Here is a 13,377-nt window from a genome sequence, read left to right on the forward strand (position 1 = left end):
TTGCTCTTCTCCTGCCGGGCTGGACTGTGTTGTGTTGTGTTTGTTGTTGCGTGTTGAACATACTGTGTAGGGCCTAAGTGTTTATTTCAAAGGGCTTTAAAGGGATAGTTCACCCAAAAATGAAAAGTGTTCGCCATTTACTTCAGTTGCATTGGATTTGGCTGCAACGCTGTTTACTCCTGAAACTCCTAAAGCGTTTTGCGGACTCAAACACTTCACCCGCCCCTCCATCGGCACAGTGGTGAGTAGACAATGAGTGGATTTTCATTTTTGGGGTGAACTATCCCTTTAAATACACAGTTGCTGCCAACCTTTGAAGTTGTGCTTTGAGGATTCTCTTTCAAACTCACCACAACATAAACAAAAACAACCTTTTGTGACTCATTACTTACTGACTCGGGCTGGGAGGTTCCCCAGCAGCACAGTGGTGTGTGTGGAGCGCGGAGCAGGGGCAGGGTGGGGTCGGGCTGATGAAGGCGGAGTCTGGGGCTGAGGTGACGCTTCTTTCCCTCAGTTCAGTCCGGAGCGAATCGAGCAGCAGCAGCAGCAGCAGCACCGAGCGGAGCTGGAGGGAAGAGGACACACACACACGCACACACACGCACAGAGGAGACTGATCCGTCCTGAGGAAACACAGCACTGACCTGGGATTTAATACCACCTCTCCGTGTGGTTCGACAGGTAAGATTCACTGGATGTGCGTTTTCCTTTCTCCCAGCGTCTTTAAACGCCTCTACGGAGTCTTTGTCACTGTTGATGTTCCTCCTCGTTTTCCTGTGGTCGTTTCTATCCCGCTTCGCAGAAAGTGTGAATCCTCACCGGGTTCATTCTGAAAGTGTCCAACTCACCTGGCTGTGAGTCGAACCCTCACTAATGTTCCGTCTGTGGTTGAACCGTGTGTGTGGAGTTCATTTCCGCATGCCTCTCCAACTGGCCCCCGCCGCACCGCCGCGCTGCCGCTCCGCGCCGCTCAAAAGTTTGTTTAATGACCGTAAACTCCCATGTTTTTACCCTTCAAACTATCGGACAGATGTTCAGCAGATGTTTGGTCCCCGGTATCGATCACTCGACGTCACTTGTCAATAGAGGGGCCTGCAAGTTTCTGTGCGCGTGCATGTTGGTGCGTCCGCGTGCGAGAGAAGCTCAGGTCCCTTTTTTTTATCAGTGTCGTAAAGAGAGTTTTCCTTTGTTCCAGCTAACGTATAAATATAACAAGTGATTTTAAAGATCACTCGAAGTAAAGTTGAAACAATTATTCCAAACAATAGATTGACAGGACATTAATTGGCTTTTTTCTTCTTCGGGAAACTCGATTTATTGTCATTGTTAAGTTAAAATGCCAGAAAATTACGCTTAAATGTAAAAATGTGCTGTTTTTCCTTATTCATCCATAATTTAGTATATATTTATAAATATCAGATTTACAGAGCGATTTATAAAAAGGTTTTTAAAAACCATACTATACTAGAATGGCAGTAGAATGCATACCTCCACCAAGGCCCAACAGTCTCATGAACTCAATCAAGGAGCGTGGAATTATACGCACCTATAGATATCAGTTTCCTACAATTCTTTAATCAAGATCAGCGAATATTTTCTGAGAAATCAGTGAATAAAACAAAAACACCCTATCTCGTAATTTCCTGGATCCGCCCCCTGACACAAACCCATACCACATCCTTCCACAAAGTTACATGGTAATCCGTCCTGTAGGTTTTGCTCTAGTGTTGCCTGTAAACAAACCGACAGACAGACAGGGGTGAGAACATAACCTCAGAACAGAACTCTGTGTTGCAGCCCTAAATAAGTGAGCTTATTGTGTATGGGGGGGAATGAGGGCTAGTTTTCCTGCACATCTGTAATGCGTGACAGTGAATATGAATCATAGCCCTTCAAATGTTGCTGGGGGTTACTTTAGCTCCCATCCCCTCCCACTCTGCTGTTCCTGCCAGCATTGATGTCTCCAGGTGTTGCCAAATCTTCCATGATGTCATTACCTTTGCAGATGCTCTGGATTTGACAGAACAGTCGAGCCTGCTTTTGTAAACGCAGGGGGACAATTATCTTTTCATCTGATTTCATGAGTAAATCCACTCCAGTCAGCATCCAGGTGCAATGACTTTTATTTAGTTTTTTTTCCTGCAATAAGTAATTTGCTGTGTCCTCTACCGTCAACTTTAACATCCGAAGTCAAAGTCAAATTGGACATGGGGCACATCAGAATTGGAAGTTGAACCGAGCTTCTGCTTCCCTAAACACTGAGTCACTAAACCTAGTGTTTCATTGTTTGAATTATTAGCAAGTCGCACCCTGACAAAGCACCGACAACATCTCCAAACAAGCCTGTGGTGGTTTCGGCGACCAACACGTCCAGCTGAGCTCGGTGAATGTGTGTCAGGTTGAATACGACAGGGCGCCAATACTTTCTGCCAGACAGGCCTCACTGAGCTCACCCCGTGCCATCAAGTAGTCCATCGGCCGACAGCGCCCTGGCTGGAAAGCTGTTCCCATCTGGCCTCAGGGAAGAGGGTGAATGGGTGGTGGGATGGCGGTGAGAGAGAGGGGGGGTGACTTACTGTAGATTTCGCAGCTACAGCTGTGGTTGCGCGCTGATAATCCCCCCCCCCCCCCCCCCCCCCCCCCCCTGCTTAATTCCCTGATACTGTCCTACATTAGCAGAGCAAGAGGCCAGGAGATCCTTCAGTTTATAAATAGGACTACACTTTCAAAAGGGGATTACTGTATGGAATACACCCTAACCTCTTTGTGTGTCTGGAAGTTTTTTCGGTTTCTGTGGATTCACTGTCTTACCTCGCCTCGGACCGGCGTCCAGTGGTGCATGACTGAGTACTTTCCAGGGGCTCGGTTACAGCCACTTGGTGTGCACGTCGTCCGACCTGCTATGTGTTTGTGTATCACCCTTCTATTGTGTTTTACTGTTCCCATGGAGAGGGAGACGCAGAGAGATAATGTTTCCTGTCAGCGACGATAGGGGTCATTGTGGTTTAAGTCAAAGGGAAGGTAGTGTGACGGCATCAAAATCTCGTTGGGGTTAACTTCCAGAGGCTTAGAAGGAAATTTTCATCAGACAACACCGTCCTTAAGCCAAAGCAGATTTATTCAACCCTGCAGCCTCCAAGACACCCGGTGTTTGATTCCTTATGATTATCTCTGACCAGCAAGAAATCAGTTAATTTACTTTTGTAACCTTTGTAAACTGATGTCTTAAGCTTTAATGTATAAAAGTAAACAGAGCAAGTGCAACCAAGCATTAGATTGAGTCTCATTGTTTAAATAATTGGCAGCATTGTCGGAAAATACGCAGTCATGCAAAAGATTTCTGCAGTCACAGACAAAACATAAAATCAGGAGCCTCCAGCAGAGCGCTGTGGCAAAATGCTGAGCAAGTGAAGCTGGCACTGCCCAGCTGAACACTACCCATGGCAGTCACTGGAATTAATTATTTACCTTCAACAGTTCACGTGGCTGGATCAAATGAGGGCAAGAAAACGTCCCTTACTTAAGATGTCGAAGGCCTAACGGATGTTTCCTCCCATCACTCGCACTTTTAAAGGCTGTTTGAAACTCTGCCAGCTTGGTCATTTCAAGTCAGGTCACATCAGTCTAACAGCACACTGGAAGGAGCTGAATCCGTTTGTTTTCTCCATGAATACATTACCATGGATAATTTTTTCATTACCGACGACGTATCCAAGCAGGGATGGAGTGAACTAGATTCCAGCACTGACTCAAAAGAGAATGTTTTCACAGTTGGATGATTTGGCTGAGCAGTACTTCTCAGCATAGTGACTCTGATGAGTCCTGTGGTGTCTGGTTTTTCTTCTTCTTCTCCTCCTCCTCCCTGTCCCTTAATTACACTTCAATCTCTCTATGAGAGATTGAGGAAAGTGGGGACCGCAAGGGTGTGGCTGAAAAATGAGAGTAAATCACCAGGGAAGCTCGACGCAACTTGACGTCAGCCTTTCACAGGAAAGTTAATTTTGCCTGTCGTCACTGTTGAGTGAATAATTTCACAACTCGGTTTTTGTTTGTTTTTCTATGGTTTCTTTGGTTTGGGGGGATGTCATGCTGAGTTGTGCAACACTGGGGCCTGTGAATACTTATCAAAACAGCGGATAATCTGAAAAATGCATGGGCGTTTAAACAATCAAGGCTTATTCTTCCTCTTTCAGCATATGTCCTTAAACTTGGACATTTTAGAGGCGTTTCACCTCAAAATAGCTATATATACATACATCTAAAACAATTGATATGGCTGTTGGCAATACAAGTCACTTAATTTTTAATAAAGCTAGCTTTTCACTCTTATTTTTGTGATTTCCATGTAGAAGAACAAACGGTGAACTTGTCAGCTGAACTCGCTTTATTCTTCAGGGTCCCTGTAGACGTTTGCACTGCTCTCCAAAGCACCCTCCTCCCCGCTCCCTCGTGCCTCTAATCTCCCTGAAAAATTAATCATCTGTCACATCGCCTCAGCGCTCAGCCGCACACCGATGCGTATTGGTGGCGGTTCAAAGTTTTTATTAAAAACTCCTGGTCAGGCCTTAAACAGGGCTTTGGATGCAGTGTTGGCCACCAAACTTGGCCCGTGAACAGGCAGAGCCATCTTGATGTGCCTCAGCGTCTTTGGTGGCATCCAGTGGGGACACTTGAGACCCGGCTTCCTTTTCACTATGACAGTAGTCAATGGGACAATGCGGTCAGTCTTTTCCTCTTTACCCCAAACAAAGTAACACAGAAGCTCTCTGTGCCGTATTTTGGTTCATCCTCTTCCATCATACCATGGAGCATGAAGGGGGGCACATCCTTCTTACTGTAGGTCCAAAGACAAAAACACATTCCTATAAGCATTCTTTACATCGCAAACGCCAAGAATAAAACGTTTCTAATTTTGGATTCAATCGTTTTTCAAAAAAAGACAAAAGTGGAATCTCCACATCCTCTATGATTCACTTTGGATGACAGTATGTGATGTGTGAAGGACAGTTTTGTGAACTTTGTTGTTGTGTATTTTATTGGGATATGCCACACTCTTGTTTTTACTCATTCACTTCTTTATCAGCTTTGTGTAACTTGATCCTGCTCAGTGCTCAGTCACCTCCTCCGAGACAGCTCACATTTCCTTTGATTCACAGCGAGGTCCCACAGAGAGTAAACAGCTTCGTACCAGATTACATTCACAGTACTGCATCCACTGGCCTAATTCAACTCGTATAACAAGTAGCAGCAGTGAATCAAGCGGCCATTATCCATTCTGCTGTTTATTTTATTCATTGGCTGTGGTTGAGTCTGTTATTGGGAATTTTGCTTGATGAGACGAGGAAGGGGGTGCATGCTGTGCTGCATCTGCCACATTAAGACAAACTCAGTTTGTGTGTTGCACAAGTGCACTCCAGCAGTATCTCACTGTCTGTTTCTCTGTGGGCTCTTGGCTTAGCCACGTTGCCATGGTCTGGATTTTATCAACTGCCTGTTACAGTCAATTGACAAATGCTCTCCATTTCTCCCTCGCAACGAGTGAGTGGTTTTATAAAATGTAGAGGTCAAGCTTGTTCCTCATTTTAGTGCATGACGCGATAGAGACAACAAGAGTCTGTCACCATAGTTTCGTAGTCACCATACTTTTGCGTACACAGTTCGTAGGGAGAGTTGTGAAAGTACAGCTTTGCCTAATAAACCTCCCCTCGCTGACCAGACAGCCCCCCAGTGTTTGGTGAGTCAGATAATGTTGACCACCACATCCTGTCACCCATCACAATAAATCCATTAGCTGTGCACCACTTCACATCCTCCCTTATTGATTTTATAACATACCAGCTATCCAGTTAGCCCCCGCTGCCTCCATTGCATCGCCATAACAGCTATTGTTGGACAAGTGGGGGGGGAAGGGACGTGTGGTTTGTGGACCAGAAAGGTTAGTGAGGGTGTTGAGCTGTATCCCAGTGGGGCGGCTGCACCCCATCTATGCAGAGTGAAGATACAGAGAGCACAATGCAACTGTAGAGGCTCAGCTGGCTGCACTGGTCATTTAGGGTGTCGGGAGGATTGGCCTGTGTGAGTGCACGGTGTTGTGTTAAAGCCATGTGGGTGTTTATAGTAAGAGGAGGGTGGGTTGCATGTCAGGGGACATATATGTGACTGTGTGCGTGTGTGTAGGGCTGGGATATGCTGTATGGTAAATAGTCTGTGTCTGGGCAGATGGTGCAGGAAGCTTTTTACAGATGTGTGGAGACATAATCTGCTTTATTTGCATGTCAAACCTAAACATGACATTAGCAAGCCTGTTAGAAATCACAAGCCCCCAGATGGGGTCACATTTCTACGACAAATCCCCAGTGTTCTGATAACTATGGGAGCGTATAATTAACATAAACAAATAAAACCGCCCTGCTGGCAAAAATGTTTTAGCTCAACATTGTGTGAAATATGCTCATATTTTCTTGCTGAGAGTTACATTAGAGAGAAAATTGTTACCACACTCGTGTGACTGTAGATAGGAAGCTACAGCCAGGAGATAGTTTGTTTAACATCAATCTAGGAGCCCATCGGCTAGCGTCTGATGACGGATAAGCCTCTGGGGGCCACTGCCAATATTTTGGGGCTTCCAGTGTAGACAGTGGATGTCTGGGCCCATTCTCTGTTAGCCAGCACTGGTTACAGCTATATGTTTATGAATGCAGATAGATTAAAAAATCGATAGTAAATGCATTTCAGTCAATGTTGCTCTCCACACTGTTTACCTGTTGGCGACCTGCATCTCAAACGTGATTGGTCTAAAAAGCAACCGAAACCAGGAAGTCTCTGGATTCAAAATCATGTCCTTCACCTACAGATTCATATTCAGATGCAGGTAAACTGTGGTTAGCCTAAGGGTTTGAGTGACACATTCTAATTTCCGAACAATGTGACTGTTCAGTTTTTGTAAGGATGACACATATAAATTCTCTATTAATGAGCGTTCGATGTGCTGGTAAGTGCATTTTGTTTATTTTGGAGAGAGCCACACGCGCTGTTTCCATTCCTGCTAAGATAAGATAATGGCAGCTGGCTGTTGCTTAATAGTTACCATACAGACATGAGAGTGACATCCATTTTGTCATTTAGCTCTTGGAAAGAATTCCAGAAAGCATATTTCTCTATAATTTCCAACTATTTCTTTAATTTCGATACCACTTTTGCAAACTTAATCGTCTCAAGCAGGAGTTTAAAAGTCAAGCAGAACAAACGACACAAAGCTGGGGCCGTGTTATTTACACCCCTCCCTGCCAAACAGGCATGCAGCTAAACAACAAATCACTGCAAACACTGCGACGTATATTAGGAGCCGCTCTGGAATACGAGTTCATCTCCAGCCCCCTGGGCCTCTTCCCTGACCTGATTCATTCCTGCTGTGATACAAAGAAGAGCTTAGGCCCACAAAGTCAAAATCTGGCTCGCTGGAATGTTTTTCGTAGCTAGACTTGGTTTGCAGCAGCAGCTAAACTTATTAATTATTTGGAGGATATCCTCAGGAGAATCAAATGTCAGATGTACTGTTGAGCCCCTCTGGCCATAAGGTGTTTTCAGCCTCACCCGCTTTGCTCACCAACACGTTCTGCCGCCACGCCCTTGTTGAGAGCTTGTCACTGCTGGGGAGACACTCCCTGTCTGACATGCCTGTGGGGGGGGGGGGGGGCAGGATAGTCAATCTGTTCTCATGACTGACATCCAACTCATCCATTGTCACAATAGCAATTAACTGCTGGTATCTGTTGGTTTTATTAATTTATGAATGAGTCAGAGAGTTACTTTTAGTGTAGCGTTGAAAGTGTAAAATATTACACTTTTTTTTTCAGCTCAAGATTGACGGTCAAACACAGGACACATTGAATATACTATGTTAGTGTGGAATGTCACACTGGTGTTTCAGCATCAGGCGCTGAACAGTATCCATCCCTGCTTTTCTGTTTCAACCCGCTAACTGGCTGCTTTCACTGATACGCATTCCTGGTTTTACTGAGCAGGGTTTTTATTTTCTTTTTTTGGAAGAAGCCCACTAAAGTCATCCACAGAGACCGTTGCTAAACAAGATAGTGGGAGGTGGCGGGTGTGAGACGTGTGTTTTCCTGAGGTAAAAGGGGTGGCTTCTATGTTACTGCTGCAAATGTGTGTGTGGGTGGATGGAGGAGGGTGGTGGTAATGACGGTGATGGAGCAAAGTACAGCGGGAGTGAAAGGAGGCATCACTCATTAACTGTAAGGGACCAAAGTCCAGTGAGAAGTGCACAATACAAATAGCAGTACTGAGGAGGGATCAGCAGACTGGGACATTAACCTCAATACTGACTTTTACTTTCACCATACTTCACAAAAACAGATGATTTCTATGCTGTTTTTTTTTTTTAAACTTTTCTGTTTAATTATTTTAAGCCAAAACTTTTGATATTTCTTCTTTGCTTGGACTAAGATCACAAGCACTGTGGGTGAGGCGGGGGGGAAATGGGAAATTATGGGAGAACCCAAGAGGGAAGGACATTTAGCAGTAAACAAGTGAGAATGGCTTCAGACATCAGATGGGTCAGCAGATAACCCCCCCCCCCACAGTACAGTGCCTTAGTGGAGTTTCGGTTACCTAGGCGATATGCGGGGCGTGTCGCAGGATTGCAACAGTTGGCTGAACCCGCTGCCTCGCCCAGGAAAACAAAGACTAGCCAAACAGTGTCCCTGATTTACAGAGAGCAGGAAGGTTCTGTGTGGACCCTGTGAATACTGTCTGTTAAAACAAAACGTTCATTCTCCGCATCCACAAGTGGATCAAAAGTATTTTTCAGTCCCGTTTGAAAACACGGAAGTTAAGCTGTGGTGAGCCTGACGCTTGATTTCTCACTGCTATTTGTCTGCCAGTCACTCACCTTCTTGCTGGACAAACCTTACTGCTTGTGTTGAAAACAGGCCACACCTTTTAGTCAGAAGGGAGGGGTTACGCATTGTTCTATTGCGTGCTTGTGAGCATAGTTTCTGTCTGAGGCCTGATGAGTCAGTGTATTATCTGTAAGGTAACATGTAGCTGCAAGCACAGACAGTCCTCTGTGGCCTGGTCCTGCAGGATCTCATGCCAGACTGACTGCAGCTGAAACTCAACTGTGATAGTTAGAGCTAGATGAAGACAAAAGACATGTTGGGACTGAACATCAGGTTCAGGTGAACATATCTTTTGCACATTTGCATATAAGAAGTAAACGGCACTTGGAAGACCAGAGAAAACGTGGCGACAGAGCTGATGATAGACTAATAAGGAACATGTGGTGCACACACTCACACTCACTATTGTCAGTTTCTTCTTCATACAAATTATATGGAAATCAAAGCTCCCTGACGGAGCTACATGATGTGTGCGCGCACATTCTGGTGCCTGGGGGAGAAAAGGTGGGCTGGGCCCACTGAGGGACTGAAACACAACACGAAACAACCTTATGCAAAGCCAGAGGACAAAAAGATGAGGGAGGGGAGATTTTACTGTTGCATCACGAACAGCCCCAGTGAAAGGCACAGAGACAAAGCAGTTCATCTTTACACAGATTCCTGGTCCTTGCCTCCAAACAAATTGTTCAACTCCAATTACAGCACTACTCATTTTGTAAGGCTGTGCCTGTGTGAATTCATTCTATGTGGTTTAAACGTAATTTACGTTTTAACAGCTCGTTTTGTGCCAACATAGATGCTTGACATGCTGGATTTGAGCCTCAACTCGTTTTAGAGAAGATGAGCATAGCTTATTCTAGAGAATCAAACTGTGAGGTATAACCAGCTGTCACACAACAGAGCTTCACGGCTTGAACTATTTTCCCTTTCTTTCGGTTGAATCGTTGACTTTGCTGTGTGTGGAGTGTCGTGGTTCTTCCAGTGCATCTGCAGAAAATGGAAAACGCCCTCTAACGTGTGTACACACACACACACACAAAAGCACAAGGCACCCCAGCAACGTGCTCGGCAAAGACTCCTGTCAGTAACATTCAAACATCTGAAAACACTTGTAGCACATTGAATGCATTGTACCATTAGTCACATGTCATATACAGCAGCAGGCATCTATTACAAATGCAGAGCTTTTTTTGTGATGAAGAGGATTTCTGTGGTTGATGATGTGGAAGATAGAAAATGATTTAATGTGGAGATGGAAAACATCCATGAAACGTCTGACAGTTATTTGGTTGTGTGGAGCTGCAGCCAAGGATCATCTGTTTTTTATGTTTGGTCTCTATTTTAATACAAATATGTGCACAGAGGATACAACATAGTTTATTTAATAATTATCATACTTAATATTTTACATGTTATCTTACATTGTCCTGACAGGAAGTAACAGCCTTTTTCTTAATCTTTTGCACAGTCAGTGTTTGTACAGTCAGTGTCTGGAATTCACATGTTCAAAGCAGATTATTTGACTTGATTATTCTACAGTGATCACTTGGATTTGAAATGATAGAAACATATATTTAAGTTTCAGGCATTTCTCTCTCACACACACACACACACACACACACACACACACACACACACACACTCACAGTAGGTTCCTCACTGGGGTCGAAAACCTGACGAGCAAGTTCCTCAGTGCCATGCGTCAGCAGCAGGCTGCTCCCACGGCTGTATGGGCGGAGGCCTGGGGTGAAAGGTCACCTGGGCTGAGTAGCATTCCTGCCTTACAGCTGTCTCTCCACTCACTTTGCCTTCTCTCCCCTGTGAGTCGCTGCTGCTGCTCTGTGTTGTCATTTTAAGGTCAGGGTGCAGAGGCTGGGGGTTGAAGGGGGTGTAAGTCTGAGCTGATGAGCTGTCATACTACGTAAAAAACAAGTGACAGTTGTGCAAGAGAGTGAAAACCTCACTGGAACCCAATATGTATTAATTCATGAGAAAATGTAGATATGTAGTGAAGCCAATCATTGTCCAATTCTGACTTAAGCTTTTTCTCTTTTTTTTGCAGGTTTTTTTTTGTTGTGGTGAGAACAGGAGGCAAGGATAACCATGGAAAGTAAGTGTATCACTCATATCGTATATCATGTTGCTCCCTTTTCCCTCTTCCTCCTTTTGTTGGTAATTTTATTTGAACAATATAGAAATTTTATGTTGACTTTTGTTGAGATCACCTTCTGTTGATTTTTTTTTTTTAGATCTTTTGTTGAGATCACCTTCTTCTCCAGCTTTTAGAGGAGAGTCGGTTAAATATTTTCTTCATGACCCTTCCGACTTCCAGCTATTGTATTGATGTGTTTATACTGAGGTCACTTCCTTGTCCTCCTTTATTTGGCTTTGAAGAAAAACAGTCGTCCTTCGTTAGAAAATGGGGGAGAAAATTGGAATAAGGATTAATAATGTTGAATTACCCCCAAAATATATTCAAAGCCACCACCGTATCTGGATCACACCTGTTAAAGAAATGACTGTTGAATAATGATTTAGTCCAATAATTCTGACTTCCCACAATTCCTGTCTTTGTGCTTGGTAGTGGGTGATCTTGATGGCATGGTGAAGGTGGCAAAGTGGCAGGACACAATGTATGGCATAGACTCGGGCATCCAGTCCGGAGCCAACACAGTCAAAGACGACGACGATTACACCACCACCAAGCACTACACCATGACCACCACTGTCACCAGTGATCAGCCTGGTAAGTCTTAAAACAAGGGTCAATATGCAGACATATAAATGCATATATATTACACCTTTTGTCAAAATTACACATGGTCTGTTTTATAATGGTCGTCTCACTTCTCCTTAACTGTAGAAACCCAGTACAGTCTAACCAGAGCTCAGCGGGTGCGGGCTGCAATGTTCCCAGAGACGTTGGAAGAAGGCATGACCATCTTGTCGACTCAGACGGACCCTGCCCAGATGACAAACGTCCAGCGGCTGGCAGAGCCCTCCCAGATGCTCAAGACCGCCATCATCCATCTGATCAACTACCAAGATGACGCCGAGCTGGCCACACGCGCTGTGCCCGAGCTCACCAAACTGCTCAACGATGAAGACCAGGTGATGAAGGGAGAATGTCTGAACTCGTGCTCCTGCAGAGGTTTTTCGACAGGACTATTTCTTCCCCTGGCATAGTGAAGACAAGAGTTTAGGAAATGACCGCACCCGGTTTATACTAAGCTAAGCTAACAGACTGTTTGCTGTAGCTTCATGTTCATCAATCCTCTCTTTTCACTCTGCAAGAAAGCTAATGAAAGTAAACAAGAAAGCAAGAATGTAAACCATTAATTAATTATTTCTGAATGAATCATCACATCTATCATAGATTAAAGGAATACTTCCACATTTGAAAGTGGAAGTATTCCTTCAATCAACAACAGATGATGAGTCAATTAATTGTTCACATATTTTTTTTAATTACTTTGGAGTAAAATATTTTGGAGTTTTTTTTTAATTGATTTACACTGAAAATATTATCACGCTATCATTTAAAAAAGGCGGTAACTTAAATTTCCACCAGTAAAAAAATAACTCCTCTTTTCCCCACATCTTTCACCAGGTGGTGGTCGGCAAGGCCGCGCAGATTGTCAACCAGCTTACACGCAAAGAGGCATCTCGCCGCGCGCTGATGCAGTCCCCTCAGATGGTGGCGGCAGTGGTGCGGGCCATGCAAAACACAAGTGACATGGAGACCGCACGGGCCACCGCCAGCATCCTCCACAACCTGTCCCACCAGAGAGAGGGCCTGCTCTCCATCTTCAAGTCTGGAGGCATCCCTGCTCTTGTTCGCATGCTCAGGTGAGCAAATTATATTCTAGATTTCACCTAACCACACTTTGACATTACAGTCATATTTTTTTATATAAATGTTGAATAATGTGCCCTTTGTTTTAGTTGGGGTATGAAAGGGGGCAATGTCGGTTCCATTTTTAGACCCATTTTGCTGAAACTAATCCTTGTTTAAACATGTTACACACAGACCCTGAAGTCATGTTGAATCACTTTCCAGCGCAGCTTCAGTGCTGTTCAGTTGAGGAAGAAAACAAGCACTTCTCACTCACCAGTTTGTACTGACATCTAGTTGATGCAGCAGGCACATTCTTGGGCTACATCCATACCACTACATTTTCGTTTGAATACACATCAACTCTGCTACGGATACGTCTGCCGTCCACACTACTATGGAGTTTAATATCCTTTGTTTGTTTGAAAACTCCAAGGCTGCATTTTTGGTCTGGACGGGCAGAAACGGAGACGTTTGGAAACAATTACGTAGACTCTCACAACCGCTTGCTGATTGGGTCTTTTCAGTCGAGATCACATGACCGCCTTCCTGAAGAAAACAACCAGCAGTAGCCTCGGCTTCCAGTGTAGAACGCAGCATGGAGACTCATGTAGAAAAGAA

At 44.4% G+C, this 13,377-nt stretch overlaps 1 protein-coding gene across 3 annotated transcripts in view; it reads left to right on the forward strand.

Annotated features, from left to right (window-relative positions):
• Positions 1 to 369: 369 nt before the first annotated feature.
• Positions 370 to 13,377, forward strand: part of jupa (junction plakoglobin a) — a 33,766-nt gene continuing 20,758 nt past the window's right edge. The window contains exons 1-6 of one of the 3 annotated variants that reach the window (XM_034600212.1): positions 505 to 681; positions 1,180 to 1,184; positions 10,987 to 11,031; positions 11,506 to 11,667; positions 11,785 to 12,032; positions 12,532 to 12,770. In XM_034600212.1, the coding sequence (XP_034456103.1) occupies positions 11,025 to 11,031; positions 11,506 to 11,667; positions 11,785 to 12,032; positions 12,532 to 12,770 (656 nt within the window). In that variant the 5' untranslated portion in view covers positions 505 to 681; positions 1,180 to 1,184; positions 10,987 to 11,024. Of the gene's footprint in view, positions 682 to 1,179; positions 1,185 to 10,983; positions 11,032 to 11,505; positions 11,668 to 11,784; positions 12,033 to 12,531; positions 12,771 to 13,377 lie in introns of all 3 variants that reach the window. The other 2 variants (XM_034600220.1, XR_004615424.1) reach the window with 2 other exon arrangements.

Source organism: Hippoglossus hippoglossus, chromosome 1 (genome assembly GCF_009819705.1).
Source record: "Hippoglossus hippoglossus isolate fHipHip1 chromosome 1, fHipHip1.pri, whole genome shotgun sequence".
In the NCBI taxonomy this organism is placed as follows: domain Eukaryota; kingdom Metazoa; phylum Chordata; class Actinopteri; order Pleuronectiformes; family Pleuronectidae; genus Hippoglossus; species Hippoglossus hippoglossus.